Genomic DNA, 22,156 nt, shown 5'->3' on the forward strand with positions numbered 1-22,156 from the left:
GGGCGGGTGGGGACCGTGTGCACCCCCGCTCTGCCCGGCAGAATCGGGCTAGGATCCCCTGTCTCGCCGGGGTTACCCCTCTGAGGGGCAGCCTCGCACCCCCTTTCCCCCGCGGAGACAGGGCTCTGGCTTGGCTGGGGCAGCGGCCGCCTGACCGAGGGGAGCCTGGCAGTGAGTCACTCGCAGCAAAACATCCACCCCCAGCCCGCGGGAGGGGCTGTAACGGCCCGCACACACCGCGAGGCCGTCCCCTCCAGCCCGCCCTGCTGCGAGGGGAACCCCCGCACTACTCCCAGCTCCCCCCTTCTCTCGGGAAGAAGCTGAGCGCCGCTTTCAGTGCTCTCCTTCCTGTAAACCAGGCGGGGCGGGGAGCCCTTCCTCGCGGAGAGGCTGTGAAGACTGTCTTAAAATCCATCCTCCAAACGGATGGGGGAAGTCTCGCCTCCTTTCCTTCCTAAATGAGGAGGCATCCTCGTCATGAATGAGCGTCCCCTTTCCCCTTCTTTCTCGATCCGCACCCCTTGATTCTAAGTGTAAATTTTGGGACTGCAGGGTCTGTAACTAGAATAATTCTCCCGCAGAATGTGAGTGCTGGCAGCGAGGGCATCTCCATTCATCAGGTTTTTGACTGGAGCCTGGCAATCCTCTTCTAGGTGTAGTGTGCGTTGCGGGCTAGATTGTAATGATACCTGTGGTGACTGGTGTTGGACTCCACGCTGAGCCTGTGTGGGGAAGAGGAAGAGTTCTTGGGGTTGGCAAGAAAACAAACAAGCTTTTCCTTTGCAAGACTATTTTGCAGGAAGTAGCAGCATGTGATGTGCACATACAAATCACTTCTAATCAATAGGGATACGTCAAAGAGGAGTGGCATGGCCTTTAGTCCCAGCATCAAAACAGTGCAATTAAATACCCTGGTAGCAGGAGATCCGGGTGGAGGGGTGGAGAAGAAGGGAAAATTGCATGGATGCTTGCTTTTTTTAAAACAAAAAAATTATGTTGCTTATGTTTATGATGGGGTTGGGTGGAGAGGATTAAACCTATTCCTGCCTTTTTATTACTGTAAATTTAATAAAACAGCTTATGACATGTGTGAGATGAGGTTAGGGAATTCAGTTTTAAGGAGTATTTTAAAGACTAAATATTCTGAATGAACAATTTCAGTAGCAGAAAGTAACTTCTCAATATATATCCAAATGTCCAGAGAATTAAAATGTTGTTTTTGCATCTCTCTGTCACTCTACACTGTAAGGAGGGGTTTAAGCCAGAACTGAATGCATGATCTCAGTATCCCATGACCTGTGAACCTCCCCTATATACTTAAAAACCTATGGTACTGTGTTTTTTGAGTGAGTAGGGCTCTGTTTATGAACTCTTTCCAATTGAAAAATGTTTCTGAGCTCATAGAGGGGAGCAATGTTCAGGAGAGGAGGCTGCCCTTGGCACACTGATATGTAGGATCTCATGTCTGATGCTGGGGAGGGGACAGGAGGTACAGTGAGTTTTTTTTACATGATGATTTGGTTCAGAAATGTGGCTTATTGCCCGAGATTTCTGCAATGTTACCTCCTTATTAGGCAATCCAGATCATTAAGTAAAATCTGGTATTTGTTTGTAGTATGCCATCCATTTTAATATTGGAAAATGAAATGGAGTCTAAAAATTGCATTCTAGGTCTTAATGGTTGGTTATCCTGTATGCTAAGTCCCAAGGTGTTTCCCAAACATCTGTGTATTATTATATATGCACGATGTTCATTTTTTTTAGAGTTTTGTTTGTAGTGCTTATGCTCATATTACAGCTACTGCCTTTCTTGTAAACCTCCAAGTGAAAACACATAATGAGAAATGTTCTGAATTATGAAATATGATAAAACCTGTTGCAGTGAACCTGCTGGAAGGTATTGTATGAGTGACTGGCTAACTTTAATTTCTTTGCTAGTTTAATTAATGTCTTCTGTAATACCTGAGAGGAAAATGAGTTTAACTGAAATTATTGCATAACAACATGTTTAGTTGGCAAATAGAAATTAAATATAAAAAAAGCCTTTTAAAAACAAAACAAGACTCCAAACTAGCAGTAAAAGGTTGTATTTCCTTGCATTCCCTGCAGTGTCTTAGGTGCTTAGGATTTCATCATTTTTGCAGGAGGGAAAAGCCGGAGCTTATGACTTGTCTATAGAGGAAGTTTATGGGAAGTTAGTGCAAAATAGCTAGAGCCTTGGCTACACTTGTGAGTTATAGCTCAATAAAGCAGCCCTGGGTGCCCAAGCTTACTCCCCATCCACACTGGCAAGGCATGTAGAGTGCTCTGATTTTACAGCTACAGCGCTGCTGGTACTCCATCTTGGCGAGTGGAATAACATTTGCTGCGCCCCCACTGGAGCGCCTCAGTGCCAGTGTGAACGAGGTGTTGCATTACTGCGCTGTGATCAGCCCCCGGAAACATCCCATAATCCCCTTAAGTCAAGTGGCAACTCTTGTCATTGTTGTGAAATTGGCTGCAGGAATGCAGAAATGCCCTTTCAGAGCTCCGGTTAGGAGAAGCTGGCTGCCAAGAAGAAGCAAACATTTACTGTTTGCTTTGAGTGAATGAGAGAGAGGTTGGGGGAGGGGGGTCTGAACTTACAAAAACAGAATGCTGACATAAGAACAGCCGAACTGGATCAGACCAATGGGCCATCTAGCCCAATATCCTGTCTACCAACAGTGGCCAATGCCAGGTACCCCAGAGGGAGTGAACCTAACAGGTAATGATCAAGCCATCCATCCTCAACCTCTGACAAACAGAGGCTAGGGACACCATTCCTTACCCATCGTGGCTAATAGCCATTAATGGACTTAACCTCCATGAATTTATCCCGTTCTCTTTTAAACACTGTTATAGTCACACTCTCAGCACCTCAAAAACCCACTCTCTCCCCCCCCACATACACACAGCACACTCCCTGTCACACTCTATCCCACCGCATTTGAAAAGCACTTTGCAATCACTTGCATGCTGGGATAGCTGCCCATAATGTACTGCTCCCAATGCTGCTGCAAGTGCCACAAATGCAGCCATGCCAGTGCGCTTGAAGCTCTCAATGTGAACAGACTACAGCGTTTTCCCTACTGTGCTCTATGAAGGCGGGTTTAACTCTCAGTGCTCTATATCTCAGCAGCACAAAAGCACTTTTAGTGTGGAAGAAGAGTTTCCACATGAGGAGCTAGTGCAGAATAGCTATTTTGAGGTCTTTTCTCAGTCTAGATAAGCCCTCATTATTCCACAAGTAAGGGGAAAAGAAGCTAAATTTTAAGCTTTTTTATTTTTAAATGTATTGAATGCCTAAATTTCCCCATGTGTTGTCCTACTGATTAGAAATTTTAATCATTTGAAAAGCACTTTTTACAATGTGTGTATTGTTTATCACTTAAAGGTGGATACAAACTAAAAAATTTTTTAAGATATATCAGACTTTTTAGTTTGTGTCACATATAAATAAATTCACTTGTTTAAACAGTTAGAATTTTCTTTACCAGAGATCTTTTCTTCTGTCCAATACTACGTTGAAGACATAATGGTGAATTTGGGACATTTTTCCTAGCAACAGACCAATGTTATAAGCACATGATTCTGATTAACAAAAGCTGTTCAAAGCTGTGTTAGTGGAGGAAAGAGTCTCTTCCCTTTTCCCATTCTCCTGCCTTTGTTATAATGACAGAAACATAAAATATTTTTCATTATTTTCTCATCTTGTTTCAGTGAGAATTTTCATTTTAGAACCACTGTCATGATCTAGTGAACATTTACGAACAATTTTACCAAAGTTTATGAACATTTTTGTACTCACTTTCCCATTATTGCTCACTAAATAGTATATCCTCTTCTATCTGGTTATTGCTTTTGAGCCGAATAATTTAGAGAGAACTTGTTTGCCAAAGTGTGTGCCCAATGCTGTATGTAACAGACATGGGTCTTACAGGTTGTTACCATGTAAGACTTACCCAGATATTACAGTCCAGACATTATGATAGACATCAGACATACAAGATACATTGAGGATCAAATCTTCATTCGGTGAATTTGTTAGGTTTTTTTGTTTGGAAGTATGACCAATTATGATAGATTGTCATTAATATATTAAATACAGAATTCCATTGTCATGTAAATATGTGAATGCAATGTCGTAAACAATTGTGGCATCACTGGACAAATCTGGTTAAGAGGAGGATATTAAGTATCTTGGTAATCTGCAGCTAATGAGTCAGGGTGTACACTGTTAGTACCCAGAAGTGACTTTGAGACTTTGGCAAATGTTAAGTTACTGGTGTAAAAATGGTGATTTTTAATCTACAGAACTGTATTTAATTTGCTGTGAAGGGGGAATAAATGTATAAATGAATCTTTATATGATCTAGAGCATGAGACTCTTTTTTTTAAAACAGTATCTTTATCTTATGGAAACAGTTCTTATGAAAGCTCACCTTTTGTTCTACTTAAATGGAAAGTTTAGCAACATTAAAACCAAAAGATTAACTTCTAAGCCTAAAAAAGATAAAACCTAACTGTTTTACAAATTCATGTTTCTAATTTTTTCACTAAACTTCTTTCTGCATCAGTGCACTTAATTGTAATGAACATTCTGTTTTAGTTGGATGAGCTACCGCTTCTACAGACAAGACATAATGTTAGTCTTATTGTTAATGAAGCAAAATTGTCTTAAGGTACTGTGCAACACAAATGATTGATGAAAATGATGAGAGTTCTGATCAAGGGGATAGCAAATCCATCATTTGGAGAGAACTTCGGAAAACTTTTTGTAGTTTTTAAATGATCATGAAATTTAATAAGCAAACAAGGTGTCTTCTCATCAGTATTTTTACTATTTTCAGACCTTGCTCAGCTTTTTGAGGTTTATTTCTTTGTTCTCTACAGTGGACCAACTACATTCATGGGTGGCAGGACCGATGGGTAGTTTTGAAAAACAACACTCTAAGTTACTACAAATCTGAAGATGAAACGGAGTATGGCTGCAGGGGCTCGATTTGTCTGAGCAAGGCTGTTATTACGGTAAGCACTATCTCAAAGTTGATGTCTTTCATGTTTCACTAGAGCTTTATAGATAGATTACATTTATGGACAAAATGCTTGGTGTAAATGGCCAAGGAAAATGAATTTTGTGATGGTATGTCATCTTTTGTCAGTGGTTTAAAAGCAATATGTTTGCAACCAAACAGGGAACATATGTAAGATAATAAAGAATAAATATGCAATCTAGGATGGAGATCATGATTGACTTTTTCACTCCTCTGACACAACAGAATATTCTACAATAAAAGTAAAGATCGTCTGTGCACTAGACAGTTTTCTTGGGAGTTGAGTCAAGCCTGTGGAATGAACTCCCATGGGGAGTAGGCCCCATCACAAACCTAATCACCTTCTGCTCCAGGTGCAAGATGTTTCTGTGACCTTGCCTTCTCTAACACAAACATAGCTTTGTGTGTGTGTGCGTGTGCATGCCCATGTCCTTTCATGTAAATGTAGAAATATTAAAGAATCCAAAACACTGCACTGTGCACACTTCTCCCCTGTCGAGAGGATGAGAAAAACGTATGATGAATGTTAGTCATGTTGCTTAATTGCACTCTTGGAAGGAACTCGGATACTGCAGTGATGGGTTATTAGAATCTAATAGAATAGAATTAAAAAAGTGAAGCAGCTCCAGCAAGCCCGGAAACCTTGTGGGTTCTTTTAGCTTTAGGAATATTATTGTATGGTTTCATGTGGTTTAATACTATAGAGAGCTACAAAATGTGAAGCAACTTTGTAATGTAATGTTAGATGGGTTCAGTTAAATATTTGTCATTCTTTGAGTGTGTTATGTGATATGGAAAATACCAGATAGTGTTTTGTAGTATATAATTGGACAAAAGCAGCAGTGTTTTTAATCTTTCTGCAAGCCCAAAAAACAGAATGTTTGTTTGGTTTTTACAGTTGTAAAGTGGGGGTGAGGTGAGAATTTTACTACTTATAAATATTCCTGTCACAAAAGCTGCAGTTTAAATGTATTTGATTGGATTAACTATAGAAAGTACTAATTTTGAAAGATAGATTGAGAAAGTAAGACTTTGCTATTTGGATGTTTGGCAGTTATGAACATCCATAATCTAAAATGCAAGTGGCCAAGCAGTGGGCTGGTAGGTTCTCATTTTGGATACTGAGTAATATTTTAAGAGTTCCCACTTATGTGGATTAAGCATCGATGACGTGGATCTTGAGCAAAATATGACACTCTGATTATAATTTAGTGTGGCTAATTTTGTTTCATCAATATAAAATAATGCGAATAATGTAATCAGAGTATGTTTAGGCTTTTTAGAACTGGATGAGCACAATAATGTTTGGATTCCTAAGGGATTCTTGTTACATAAAAAGTAGACTGAGGTTGCACGTTGGTGACAATAACTTACATTTATAATTGTTTCAATCACGAGTTTCTTAAGACAATAAGGGTAGAAAATGCAACTGAATGTCGATCAAATTAAGAAATCTAAAATGTGCATCAGCTATAAATAGCTACCTGCAAGGAAATCTTTGTTGGCCTTCATATTTCCTTTTAATGGCCACAAAAGAGCTAGTTGGCTTATGTATTTATACTCAAACTCTATATAAAAACATTAGTAACTGATAAGATAAATATTAGCTGAAGAAGAGCAGGAGACTTTTTGTATCAGCAAAAATTGTTCTCCACTGTGTCTGGTCTATGATTGCATCAATGGAAAGTGGAAGTCTTGACTTCTCACTATCAATGAGTGTTTGGTGATGATACTGAATTGACACAGTCAGAATCTTTATTAGGAATATCTACTTGTACAGATCTCTAGGCTTTAAATTTAGCCTATCTTTAGTGTGTCATGATCTTGACAGATCTCATAAGTCAGGCAAAGTTAATAGTTGTGTACAAGTCCTTAATGGCAAACAACAATGCAGGAAGTGGAGTGTGTGGCAATTGTTCCTTGGAATTGATATTGAAAGAACTGCCTCAGCATGATGCTAGATGGCACTATACTAATAGGTTATATCTTTGGTATGAGACGTAAAACATTTGTTGTTAAAGGACAACTTCCATGGTGCTTTTTTTGAAATAAAAGGTACAAGTTCTCGTATGTGATGGGTAAATTCACATTTAGGTAATCCTGCATATTCAGAACTTGCCTGCAGTTTCAACTGGAGACTTATTTGTTTTACTACATTCTTATAAAGGATTATGTAGTGTTTCTGGTTCAGAATGACTGCATTTTGTTGATCAGTAAGCTTTTAAGGATAGAAAGTAACTATCCAGAATTATGGCAGTACTTCCATTGTAGCTTTCAGTATTAGGACAACAATAATGTTGTGCATGCTGCTTACAGAGCCACAATACCAGCCATGAGACCTGATAACATGGTTTTAAGGGAGCCACTTCTTCCCCCAAATCCCCTCTTCTGATCTCTTCTAGATGCTAGCAATGCTAGTATATAGAATAGAGCTTACTAGTGCTTTTGCTGGTATTAGTTCTCTTTGTAGTGGGGAAACAGCCCTCCTCAAACCAGCATTGCTTGCTGACTGGGGAGACTGAGCTGTCCCGTCTAGCTGCTGACCCCCCTCTCCCTGCTGAGGTCTAATTAAAAAAAAATAAAACAAAACTGTAGGTTACAGATTAGATCTCGTGTCTCATTATTGCTTCGAACACTGACCAGGCGACTTCTGTTCTGTTCTGCAGTTGGCCTCTCTTGTTTTTGTGCTTCGTGCCATCACTGCTGATGTGCAAAAGAAGGACAAATTGCTGTTAGATTTCCACAGTACCAGCTCTCAATGGTCATATGGCTCAGCAGAATCTGTATGTTATTACTATAGTCCTAGCTCTAATAGCAAGGATTGCATTACTACTAAAATTGCTGTTGTTTTCATATAATATAGCTTGTAAAATACTTTGAAAACCTTCAGAGTTAAAATATGCCCATTTTATAACGTTTTATAAGATATGTACATGGTCAGAACAGCCCTTCAGCATGGAGCTTTGACTAAGCATTTGGAAAAATGTTATGTTTGAGAAATCCTCAGTGAATCTTAAACTCTAATGGCCATATACTACTAAACTTTATTACAAGAAGTTGCATGGAAGACCTGCCGCCCCCCCGTATCATTGCTCCAAATCTATAACTTCACTGCAAATGGGCTTCTTTATTAATCATGCTGTTTTAATCACCAATGATCCCTATATTCTACTGTAGCAAAACTGTTTTTATTTTCCATTTGGAAGACCAAACAAGACTTGTAAATTTTCATGCAGTTCTATAGATTTTTCTCAATTTTTGCTTATATTTACACTGAGATTATTGTGACCAAACCAATATGAAAATTGTGAAATGTACACTGAAGTTAATGAATAAGTACCAAGGACCATTCTTGAGATTTTCATAACATTTCGTTGTCATATTTCTGTATTGTAAAGAGAGATGTTTTAGATTTAGACACTTGCAGTGAGGGCACTTGTGACATGAGTAATCAGCATAATTTCATATTGCAAAGGATATCAAGAGATTGGAATAGGTGACAATGTTCTCTTCATTAAAGTCTAGCTTGTTAATGCTTATCAAAAGCAACTTTTTCTACAGACTTGGTAAATACTCACATTTTTCAGCAAGCTTACATTTCTGATTTCCTTTTCATGACCAGATTTATTTCTGGATTATTTACAGTATGATCTTGGTTGCCACTGTTTATTGGGAACTAATGGTGAAAGCTAAAAGGAAATATAGGAAGACATAGTAAAATTCTTCTTTAAATAGACTGGCTTTTTAAATAGTAAGAGAGGATATCCTACATTTGTCAATTTGAACACATGCAGATGAGTTTCCTGTGAAAAATAAATTCCTTTCACAGAGTCTCCATGTTTTACAACTTGAAAATATAATTTAACTCTTGAATGATTTCTACTTTCTTACTAGTGAATATAAGAACTTGGGGTGTCAAAATTACTGTTAAACAAAAAATATGCTCAGAACAACAATTAGATTGCCTTGCATTTTCTTTTTAAGCACTCTTGTTTATAAAATACAATTTCAGGACTTGGATTAATTGAAGTTTGAAACTTTAAAGGGAAACTTGACTTTATCAGTAGTTCTAATCTCCTTAAAGTTCTCTCTTGTATTTCATTTTAAAATGTATACAATGGGAAATTCAAAATGGTCTCTTGAATTTATCCAGGATGAAATTAAGCAATTTTATAAGTGCATTTAAAGGATGCATAAGGATAAACTTTCCAGGTAGCCCATTAAGTGAATCTGGGGGCTAATTTTCTCCAACTTGTACACCCTGAACGAGCAATATTACTAATAAAGAAATTCCAGTTAAAAGATAAATATACACTTATGATTGTTGTCCACTGGTAGATTTGATTAAGTTTGTGCAGTCAGCCAGTTTGCTAAATGATGGTTGCATTTAGCAATTAGTTACTACAGTGGTGCGTTTTATAGAAAAATCTTGAATAGAGCAATGCCATGTGCTCAGATACCAAAGCAGTGGATTTGTATACAAAAAAAATACTATTTACACTAAAGAATAGTAACTCCTTTCCAACTCCTTAATTTGTAAAAACAAACTTATTTATATAAATATATATATATAAAGCCTGTTTACCAAATATTTAGCATTTAAGTAAACAATTCATTTTTTCCTGGTTTGGCAGAGCATTTATTTAGCCGCCTCCTTTACTAAAAAGAGGCCTTGAACTAATTTAGAAATGGAGAATATATGGGCTGTGAAATCACTAACTAGATTCTGAGGCTTATTTGAAGTAGAAGGTGATGAGGATGTCTGGGTTTTAAGGCATATCTTAAATAACCAAATGGATATTTCCGGATTCGAGTGGGTGTAGGATAGAATTGGAGAAGTGATTGTAGACAGTGACCTTAGAGATAAGAGGAAGATGGGACAGTAGTTGGAGAGGCAAGTGAGGGTCGGGGTAGGTTCTGAAGATGAGAGAAAATAAAACATGCTTGTATTATCAGGGGAAAGAGACAAAGGAGAATGAGAGGTTAAGGAGAAAAGTAAGGGAAGGGATGAGAGTGTGGAGCAAGGGAGATCTGGGGATAGGATGGGCTGAGTTACTGGCGCAAGTGGAGCTTTCTACATGAGCCCCTGCCCCGGACAATTTTTTTTTAACAATCATATTTTCCTATTTTTAAAAATGTTTCTCTTTCCTATTTGAGTCTTTCACACAGCAACAGGGAAACGGGCAAAGTGCTGTTATGCACAAAATCTGAAAATGAGAAATTTTGTTTTCATCTTTGAATTACTGTGCTTAAGTGTTACTAATAGCTACGGTAGGTAGATGTTTGGAGAACTGAATTTTAAATTGATTATGGTCTTTTAATTAGTTAACTACATTTTTTGGATGATGTGCTTGGAAAGCAAAAATTGCATCTGCTTTCTCAGGTTAGCATTGATATGGAGAGGGATTCCTTTCAATAGTAGTAATTAAACTAATTCCTAAGTAAGGAGTGAAAAAACTGACACTGATCCAGATTATGTTGGACAAGTTGTCCCAATCCACAAGTATTTACAGAATCATTCTTTTTTTAGAATGTTTTTAATTACAAACACATTACTGTAATAAACAGTTACTCTACATTCAGACATAGAATTAATGATAAATTGTATAGTGTAAAAAATAAATATATATATATATTCTGGACTGACTGCAGTTAGTATCCTTCAAGAAAAAAGCCATTTCTCTCAATATTGCATTGTTTTGAGTTCATCCATGTGTTAAAACTTCTTCTAAAGTGAGAGATATAGTTTAGTACAAAATGGGCTACAATTGTTTATGACCACTACTTACATACAATAAATATATGTATTATCATAGCACTTAGGAGTCCCACTCATGGACCACTACGCAAGAAATTTATGCTATCAGTGTTGCTTTTTATTTTCACATTAGCTTTTTATTGCAAGATTTGAATATTAAATTTGACTGAATGTTCAGAATCAGAATATTTTGGTAACAGCAATCTTTGTCAGAACACATGACGTACAGGCCAGATATGTTACACATCAGAAATATACGTCATCCTCCTGGTTGCTGTAGGCCAAAGGATTTTTGTTATGGAACACTCTTCACCCATGCTCTATCAGCCTCAAATATACACTTAACATCCTGATCATTGCGTAACTATTACAGCTGTTTGTGATTAAACAAGGCTTGCTCCTCACACACACTTGTACTCTTTCATTCTGCTGAATCTGTGAATTCGCATTCATTTTCATAAAAAATTATGGTTTGCTAAATACTAGAAATTATTACTTGTAAGATGCGGCAGAAGCTGGACTGGGAAGGACAAACTATTAGCTGTTGTTGAAGTGCTGACAGTTTGCTCTGAGGTGTCCAAAACAAATAGTTGTGCCCAAGAAGCTAACAATCTAAAATACAGGTATATTTAATAGCAAACAATACAGAAATACTTGCAAGGAAGTTAATTTTTTTGCAGAAACTTTCAAGTCATTTTGCAAGCTAAACTCCATGTGAAATTTTCCCATTAAGTTATAAATGTCTTATGTCTACTAAAGAAATTAGGCACTTGGTTGGTAAAGTCTGGGGAGCAGTTTACAAAATTGGTCAGTTACTGTATTAAATTTGTAGCCTATAGGTGTATGCATAGGTATAAGTTAAGGCCCTAATGCAATGAACCTATAGTTCACAAGGCCTACAAAACAATAGCTTAGCTAAACTAATAAAGGCATAAGGCCCAAAAGCCCTAGCATAAGTAGCGAATCCAAAGTAAACATAGATAGAATAGAATTTCATAGAATCTCAGGGTTGGAAGGGACCTCAGGAGGTTATCTAGTCCAACCCCCTGCTCAAAGCAGGACCAATCCCCAGACAGATTTTTAAACCCAGATCCCTAAATGACCCCCTTAAGGATTGAACTCTCAACCCTGGGTTTAGCAGGCCAATCCTCAAACCACTGAGCTATCCCTCAGTACTGCCCATAAGATATCACAAGATAGAATGCTGTAATGACCAAACTGCTGACAGGTAACCCCAAGATTCTAGTCTATACGAATTTAGGATGTTTTAAATTAGGGACATCAGCAGATCATGAGACTGCCATGGTAACTAATGGATGTGTATATGTAAAAGATTAATAGCCTATGGGAGAAGGGTACCCTAACGTTAGTAGGAAACAGGGAAAAGGGGCTGAAATTCGTATTGAATATGCATTGGGTATAGTGGTGTCAGTGTAACACATTATAAAAGCTGTATCCCAGCCTTGCACGCCTTGGGAGATGTTTGGATAATGACCCCTGGTGATGGTGATTGTGTGGGGGAAGATAACTAATACTTCAGGTTGTTCTGCAAGAGTTGCTGCGAGTAAATGGATGCTCAGTTCGTTCTGTTTTCTCTCTTCCTACCTTACTGGGTTGGAGAGTTGAAAACTTTACTGTCTTAATAAAACTATTACAAATACAGAGTGTTTCCGAAGTGTGTGTGTGTGTGTGTGTGTGTGGCAACCATGCACGTTGAGGTCCCCAATAAGACAGGCTAAGAGAGATGTCTCTTTTAGCTTATGTAATAGAGACTCCTGCATTACGCTCCAGAGGTTCCAGGTTTGAGCCCGGTGCCAACAAACGAACATTATACTAACTTGGCAGAAATCACTTTCCCCAGCATCAGCAGGACAAGAGTTCTGTACTCTTGTGGCTGGGGACGTATTACAAGAAAATCTTGACTAGTAAAATATGTAATTTAAATATTGCAGCCTCATTGTTAAAATGCAGCTCTCTCAAATCAACCAACTTTAAGGCATGTTCAGGAGGTATGTAAAATACTTGTTTCCATCACCACTTGTTAAATTTCCAGGCAAACACCTTTGTGCTTTCTCCAGTACTGCCCCTCTCACTTGTGAGAAAGTCCCATAAACATCTGCAAAGCTACCTCATTCTCCTTAAAAGTCTGCTTTGACACGATGCCTACAAAAAACTCGACAACGGTTGGGCAGTTGGTGTATTGACCAATATTCTTATTGTTTTCTTGTACTCCTCCAGTGATTTTGTTTGTATCCATCTTTTTCTCTTTTTTATACTTAGATTGTAAGTTATGGGGTAGGGACCGTCATTTTGTTTGTTCAGCACCTAGCGCAGTGGGGATCTTGTCCAGGGCTAGGGCTCCTTGGTGGTATGGCAATACAAATAATAGTAGTAGTAATCATTTTTGTGCTATTAGTCAATATTCCTCATCTACACATCCAAGAACTGCATTAGCCTGTTTAGGGTATGTCTACATTTAAAATACTACAGTGGCACAGATATGCCACTGTAGTTGTGCTGCTGTAGCACTTCAGTGTAGACATGACCTGTGCCAACAGGAAGGATTCTCCCATCATCAGAGGTAACTGACCTCCCTGAGAGGTGGTAGCTAGGTTGACGGAAAAATTCTTCTGTCAACCTAGCATTGTCTGCACTGGGACTTAGGTCGTCTTAACTATGCTGCTTAGGGTTCAAATTCTAGTGTAGACCAGGCCAGAGTAACAGCATCCCAATAGGAGCTCATGTTCAGTTTTCTAACGGAGACGCCTGAGACCTCTTTAGAATTGCTGCTTTCTAGGATATAATTCTCTGTCTTCCATTCTTTGCTGCTAGCGGTACTTTCCGTTGGCAATATTAAACAGGGTGGATTGATTTAAATCAAAGTGATTTTAGATTGGCAAGTGGGAAAATTTGATTTAAACTCTTGATTTTACTTTAGTTGTTCTCCTAAAGAGAGGTTCATTCTCATTGGTTTGTAATCATTAACATGTTGATTGACAACCTAATATAACCTTTACACTAAATTTGGTACACTTAGTCAACTAGGGGGATACTCAAGTAATTTAAATAATTATATATCTTAACACGCATGTATTCAGATTCTTAATTTTTATAGTCCATTTAGGAAATGGTGCATGATATATTTCTCAACAGAGTTTTTTGTAACGTGATTTATGGGAAGCTGCATCGGGATGGAAATGAGATTTCAGTTAAATATACAAAACCAGCATTTAAATATTTTTAGTTAAATAAAACTACCTTAAATGTGTTGGATACACAAGAGGAAAAAAAATTTAATTAGAACATGTTGTTTTGATCTTAAAACTAATTGATTTTATTAAGCAAAGGAAGTACAGAATCCTAGAAACGTAGGACTGGACCTTGAGAGGTCACCTAGTCCAGTGCCCTGCGTTGAGGCAGGATAAAGTTATACCTAACAGGTGGGTTTGTGTAACCTGTTCTTAAAAGACTCCAATGACAGGAATTTCACTATCTCCCTTAGTTAAGCACTGAAATAGAGTTCTATCCTTCAAATTAGAAAGCTTTTCCTAATATCTAACCTAAATCTCCCTTGCTGCAGCCAAAACCCATTACTACTTGTTCTGCCTTCAGTGGATATGGTGAACAATTAATTACTGTCCTCTTTATAATAGCCCTTAATATGTTTGAAGACTGTCACTGGGTCCTCCCCCCCCATCATCTTTTTATCAGGGTGGATATGCCCAGTTTTTTTGACCTTTCCTCATAGGTCAGGCTTTCTAAACCTTTTATTATTTTTATTGCTCTCCTCTGGACTCTCCAAGTTCGTTGACATCTTTCTTGATGTGGCACCTGGAATTGGACACAGTACTCCAGCTGAGGCCTCACCTATGCCAAGTAGAGCAGGACAATTACCTTCTTTCTTAAATATGACACTCTAGTTAATATATCCCAGAATATTTCCTTTTTTGCAGCTGCATCAAATTGTTTTCTCATATTCAGTTTGTGATCCAGATCGACTATAACACCCAGATCCTTTTCGGCAATACTACTGCCCATTAAAATCAATGGGAGTTAGCTGTATAACCACCTTAGGTGCTTCTGAAAATCCCAATAGCAGGGGTGAAAGTGGGCCAGTACAGAGTACCAGTAAGAAGTAATGTCACTGCCCCTTTTGCCTCCCCACCCGTCGGCGGCCCTGCTGGTAGGGACCCTACTGGCAGGGCTGCCAACAGGGGTGGGGGTGTAAAATGGGCAGCTCCCTGGTACCTGGTGATTTAAAAGGGCCCCCCGGCTCCCAGCCACCACTGCAGCGGCCAGAGCCCTGGGCCCTTTTAAATCAGTGCCGGACCCCCAGGTGGCATGGGCCAGGCAGCACAGGTGGGCTGACTGTGGGAGACTGATACTCCGACCCCCGCCCCTTCTGTGGACCCAGAGCCGGGCCCCCATACTGGTAAGTCAACTGTGCTACTTTCACCCCTGCCCACTAGGAACCTATCTACATCTTTAGACGCCTAGATAGCTTTGCAAATCTGGTCCCAGGCCCTTCAGGTTTTTAGAACTAGTAATCGCATCCTCACCTGTTTTTTATTCCTCATTTGGAAGAGGAAAGCAAGTTTTCCCCTTTTTTCAATTCCCAGTTGGTTTCTCAACTTTAAATGAACTAATCCAAATAAAAATATTCTCTCTGCACCTGCTAGCTAAACTGAAACCAAAATTAATTAAGGGACGGAAGCTTTTCTTAACAAAGGAAGTGCTTTTACCTGAAAAAAGGTAAATACCAGCATTCACTCTATTGTAAGGACTGAAAATTATGTAGATAATGTAGTACCTGGCATTGTAATATATCTGTAAAGCTTGAGTTAACGTCGGAAGTTAGGTGATCCCTCTTATTCTGATACAATGAAAATAGCAGCACACTTAAACTCATGAAAATCTGAGGAAGGCTCACTGCAACACATTTATTTAAATTATAAATTGTAATAGATTATATTAAATTTAGGCCATCACAGGTTGTCATAATTTCAAATTTAATTTTAAATACATTTTTCTTTAAAATCTGATTTTAAATGAAAAAAAGTTTTAAGTCGTCAATTTTAATCCACTTTGGTATTAAAACGCTTGTTTGATTGCACCCAGGCAATCCAGATTGTGCTCTATAAGTGAAATGTCTTCATTATTTATCATTCCAACAGTCTTTGCTGATAAAGATTATAGATGACAGTGATTTTATATTTTCTTCCAGATTGATAAAAATATTAATGCTAGGTAGAGAATTGATCTCTGCAACACTTAGAGAAAGTCCTATTTACTGAAGATAGAGATTCTGTTTTTAACCCATATAATGTAGGCCATATTGATTTTTTGTAGAGTGCTAACTGTTTAATCAAAATGTCAGACAGTACAAAGGCAAAAATGTTGCAGGAGTCTAAACTGTTAATGTAATATTACCTTAATCAGCAAAATTCATTTGGCAGGACCTGTATTTTCATGTTTTATGTCAGCTATTCTAAAACATGGTTCAGTTTGATGTTAGTCTGTGTGCCCTATAACTACTTAGGTCATCCAGTTTACCTTTTTAAAATATTGGCACAATATTCTTTGTTATAGTACTCAGAAACTTCCCTCATTTTCCAAGATTAAAAAAAAAAAAGATCCAAAGTGTTCCATGACTGTTCTTTTAAAATTCTGGAATGCAAATTATATGGGGAACCTACTGATTTAAGGCCTCACTCGTTACTGTTGGAATAGAAAATATTTTATGCTGATATAAAAACATCCTCCAGCTTTTTTCCAAATATAGAACAAATATTGATTGAAGAAATCTGCTGCCTTTTCTGCATTAACAGCAGTTAATCTAGTTAACAGTAGTTTATCTAGTAATAGACCTATACCATCATTGGGAGCCCATTAGTTCCTTTTGTACAATTTAAGCATTTATTATTAATCTTATTTTCCACAGTTGTTTTTCACCTTTTAGGTTCCCTTATCAGTGTTGAATTAGACCCATTCAGTAGCTCTCCCAGCTTCTTGAAGAAGCCAAGAGATGACTCCCTCAGCTGGAGGTATACACAGCTGTCCGCCATATAAGGGAGATAGTGAATGCAAACTAAGTATCACAGTACCCTTATTTTGCACTGCAAAGTGATATATTTGCTTTAGAAGGAACCTCAGACTGGACTGTTAAGGAAATGGCTGTTGTTCCTTCATGTATCTTGAGGAGTTGCTCCATCTAGTGCACATTATTCTTTGCTGTGCACGTTGGCCTTATTCTTTGCTGTGCACGTTGGCCTGTCATATACCAACAAGCTAATCATTGTTGCACGTTCCATCCTGAATGCCAATTGACAGCCTGAATAGGAATCCAAAGAGGTCCTGTTTGTAATCTTATTAGTTTTAGGTGGATCCTTTGAGAGAATAGGACTGCTAGATAAAAGCATTGCAGGCTAACAATACACTTAGGTTGTTACAGAATATGCCTCATAATACCTTGATTTTTTTTTCCCTGTGAGGTTGACATCAGCTAAAGAGGTACCTATTGAGCTGGTTAAGTTTCAGTCATTTAGGTCCCAAATGATTTTTTAATAGATCAAGGGATTAATGTTAGGGCCTGGTTGAGTCAGGAAGCATGCACTCTCCTAAAATTTAGTCCTTTTGGAAATCTGTAAATCACCCAAAGACTGCTGATCTTTTGGAGTACATAACTAAACATCAAGAGCGTGCTCCTAGTTGATAGGTACAGACACTCATAGGTGGAACAGACTGCTCCATTAACTTCTGTTTGCAGTTTAAGAAGTTCCTCTGTCTTCCACAGGTTTATTTCCATTCAAGCTGCTATTATGTTGGCAGTCCCTGGCAATCTTGGGACCAGTAAAAATAATATAGGCAAAAAAGACACAAAATGAAGAATGTCAGTTGTTCTCAAAATTAGGGACTGTTTATCCCTTGTAAGGAGGCTTGCTCTGGAAGGTCTTCTGAAAACTCAGCACCAAGAAGAATAAACATGAAATCAAAGAGCATGAGAGCAACACTATAACTCTACAGACTGGGTATATTTCTTAGTAGTAAATGGCCTTTTGAAGTTGGCAAGATAGCCCATGAGAAGTGAAATTTCCTACCTGAGGAATCTAGAGTTTACTGTCTGCCAAGGAACAGGTAATGTGCAGTTCGTTTGTGGCCCATGCTACTCAGAAAGGGCAAGTTCAAATGTGGAATCACCTTACTTCTGCTTAATAGAAATAGATCTAGAAATTGCAGCTAGAGATGTTCCACAGTTCCTCAAGAAAACCTATTTTGCTTCCCATCCCAGATGATCCCTAGAATTTTTCCCCCCTCAAGCATGATCAGCTGCCCTAAACATAACATCAAAACAGGCAAATGCTTTGGCAGAAGGTGGGGGAACCCTCTCAGTTGAATCGGGGCATCTTGATAGCATTTCTCCTCAGACCAGACTGGTTTATCAGATTTTCGTATCATCTTCTGGAAAGTGAACAATGAGTACAAATTTGATGCTTAATCTGTGCCCCAGTCAATTAGCTGATGGATAATCTAAGAAAATTCAAATACCTCCAGACCCTGCAGTTGATGAAAAGAGATTGCTAGAATCTTCTCCTGGATCTAGGAGAAAAAAATGTGTTTAAACCCGTTTTTGGTTACTTCACTTCCTGACCCTTCCATGGGGCCCCTGTGATGTTCCAAGGATTGTTGAACACTGTTCTGTGACCACCTGCGATACAGAGCAACTTATTTAGATTATATGGTTGTCTTCATTTGATTGTGAATTCCATATTTGGCCTCTGAGTCTCACTGAGCAGAACTCATGGCCAATCCAACTAAGTGTACCCTGGGGAAAAATAGAAACTGAGTGTGTGGCTTGGGTTATGTACGCAGGAAAAATCAGTTTAAACCCTCAGTGAATCTTGCTGAGAAAAATCAGTTTGAACACATAGTGAGTCTTGCTGAATCACCACCAAAAGAATAGATGCTGTCAGTGTTTGGACCGCCTGGATGTTAATTTCTCTATATTGTCTTGTGCTCCCATCCCACCAATGTATTTTGTGTGGAAGAATACTCTACCCCAGGTTAATTCTTCAAATGCTTGTGGTGGTGTGGTTACCCAGTTTAAGGATATTCCTTAAGCTAACCCATCCTGTGGAGTCCAGACCTTACTAAAAACATTTATTTTGCCTCCTGGTGCACTGGTGGGTCTAAGAGCCATCCTGTCCCAAGCGTGGAAAGGGATGGAGAGCCCAGTCCTTTTTCATTTTTTTTCATGGAGAAGTTGTCATCGGAGGTAATGTCTAGCTACCAAGTAGGTTTGTGATACTCCCTCTGTTACCTCTTCAGGTTCTCCTTTACCTTGTCATTGACCAGATACCGTTCTAATGGTTGCATGTGGTGGATATGTGCCCCTGCATCACCCACTTCTATTTAGACATTTTCCTTGCGAGTGCCTCATCAGCTGGGCAAACACCACTCCTGTGCAGACTCTTTCCTGGATAGAGGTGGGGCTTTTATGTTCTGTCAAGTGTACCTTCATCCAGACTCCTGGGGGATCTGTGTAGGACGTGTACACCACATCCTTGGAGACCTGAGGAAAGAATTAACCTTCTCAGTGAAAGGACAAATGCTTGCTTTTACTGCTGGGATCTGAAAAGGAGAGTGTGGGTGTGGGAAGTTTTAAACTGTTATGAAAAACAGTGATTCTTTCCAGTCTCCTTCAAGCAGGAACAGAGAGATGATCTTTGGAGATGTAAAATATATTCCTGGACTAGGCGTCCTGAAATGGAACAAACCATAGTGCTGCTAAACAGACAGATGAAAGTGTAGGATTGTGACCCCTCTCCCTTTTTATATATCCCTTGTTGGGGAACTTGGTCTGTCTGTTGACTCTCCTTTAAAAGGGCAGAAGAAATTGTTTGGTTTTAAGCTAACTAACCCTAATCTTCCCCCACCTGTCCACATTGAGTAATTAAGAATGGAAATGATTTGTAGTCATTGTCTGAAAGTTTAATACCTTGTTAATTCAGGCAACAGCCAAAGAGACCCCATATGTGTATTCTGGTCATCCCGGGACATCTCAAGCAAAAGCGGAAGCCCAGTCTCCATATTAACTTTAAAAAGTAGCTTTTTTTTTGTATGGGAGGAGAGAAGTGGAACCCTTTCAAACATTCTGTGGGGTGTATATATACTATATTCATGACCATGCTATCTGAACACTTCCATCATAGAGGAGCAAAAAGGGCACAATTCCAGATTTGTCTTTGCCAGGTTATTATTGAAGGACAATATGAAAGTTAGTAAGCACAAAGGTGTATTCATATCTTATTGAGTGGATCCTCCTATTGTTTCATGAGTCTTGCTCTTTCTAGAGCTGCAGATTAATCAAATTCATTAAGGCAGCTGTGAACTTTAGGAATTGAAGATGGTGGTCTAACATTAGGACAGCTCCATTGTACGTTTCTTTTTTTAAATGTCCCCTTGCCCCCACTTTTGATTTTAAGCTGTAGTTATGCCCTGGAAGATAACAAAGTTGACAGTGGAGTGTTCCACATTTCTCTCAGTGACTTTGAAATCAAACTCAACTTGCAAGTTGTGTGTCGTCATTGCAAACTCAACTTGGGATCTGAAAGTCTAACTGGCTTTCTTGCTTCCACATCATTGTTAAAGGTCTGCCTTTGGACCTTAGTTAACAGTGCTGTTGTGTGAGGCAGAGTAGAATCAGTTCATGTTCTCAGAGTGTACTGTCTCTACAGTGATGACAATTTAAAGAAATTAATCTCTTCAGAAAAGTAAGCAGATATGACTTTAGAATCATATCTAGTCTCTCTTACTGCACTTTAGCATTTTTAAATGCCAGAATAAACCCTTGTACCACATAAAGAAATGTGTACTTTAAGAACACCCTACATCTTTGTTTCTTTCCATGTCTTGGATATAAGCACACCTCTAAAATACCTTTAGGTATTCTGGTTTGCAACAGGCAAATAAGCATGCCAGATATACTACCTGTTTCTATACTCTTACATATGGTACTGATTCAGAACGTGACTTTGAAGTGAATTACAGTTTATGTTGTCAGATCCTGTGTAATTTCTGTCCATAGTTTTCAGCTAAATGTTCACATTTCCAGATATCTGGATTTTGACCATTTAGTTCAACACCAAAAACATGAATAAGCTGGAAGTTCAAGCATGATGTCCTTGAGGAATGTTTATAGCAGAACGCAGAAGAAAATATGAGCTGAAAAGGAAATGGAAGAGAGGGTGTGAATTTCTAAACTTTGGGTTCAGTCTAGACCTGCGACTCTGGGTGTAGAGTCCTATCTTCCAAAAGCAATTTTTTCCTTTGTCTCCCAAGTAGTTAACTTAGATATAGTCTTTCCCTATGGCACCTGTGTATTGGGAGTGGAAAAAGAACTAATAGTTACCCATTGATTACATCAAGAGACCAAGATAAGCTTCTTTACCATCTCATGACTTTGTAAAATCTTTTAAAGGAGAAGGGCACAAGTTTGACAAGAAATCAACGTTTTTGTAAAACATAATTTTGTTCTTTCACAATATTTTTCCTGATAGTTGTTTTATTAGATGCACTAACTCATGTAGTATTTAACTTTTTTTTTTTAAATAAGATGAATAACGGTCTAGTGCATAGATCTCTTACTATAAGCTAGTGGAAGGCTTTGGTAAATGAGTCCATGGAGATAGATAGATACATACACTCACAACTTCCAGATACCTATTCATGCTGTGTCGGAATAAGAATGTTAATACTTGGGCTTTTGAGACAGTGAGATGAAAAGTATGAAAATTGAGTATTTTATGAAAAGGTTCTAGCTTGGGGACATTTTATTTAAATATTCTATAGTATTATATATATTTGATTTAGAAATATTGAAAAAAGATGACAATCAGCAGTTAAATAGTTTTATACAGTCGATTACAATAAAACTCCATAGCAAGGCTTCCACCAGTTCCACCCACACTCTCCTTGTCAATTCAAATATATTAAGTTCTCTAATTCTAGTTCTTGTGAAATATTTATATCATACTAACTTTCACTCTTGTCAAGACTGCCTATATAGATAAAACTGCAGGGATGGAACCTTTTCATTGAAGAAAACATGGTTTCTCTCCACCCCCCATCATGCATCATTTTGTGTACACTTAATTCAACAATGCTTTTCTGGCGTTAATAGGACATTATTTAAACTTGCTATTGTATTATAGTGTAGAAGTGTCAAGCTGTAATTGTGCCTTCATAGCTGTATAATGCATTGCTTTTTTATCAATATCTGTTATATGCTGGAAAACTGTACACACAGACTTCCTGCCTCATTCCT

General features: G+C 38.4%; 1 protein-coding gene across 2 annotated transcripts in view; it reads left to right on the forward strand.

Moving 5' to 3' along the window:
- CERT1 (ceramide transporter 1) overlaps positions 1-22,156 on the forward strand; it is a 158,217-nt gene that overhangs the window by 447 nt on the left and 135,614 nt on the right. For both annotated transcript variants that reach the window (XM_045021585.1, XM_045021586.1), the window contains exon 2: positions 4,915-5,049. In XM_045021585.1, the coding sequence (XP_044877520.1) occupies positions 4,915-5,049 (135 nt within the window). The remainder of the gene's footprint in view (positions 1-4,914; positions 5,050-22,156) is intronic.

The sequence above is a fragment of the Mauremys mutica genome, chromosome 6 (assembly GCF_020497125.1).
Source record: "Mauremys mutica isolate MM-2020 ecotype Southern chromosome 6, ASM2049712v1, whole genome shotgun sequence".
Lineage (NCBI taxonomy): Eukaryota > Metazoa > Chordata > Testudines > Geoemydidae > Mauremys > Mauremys mutica.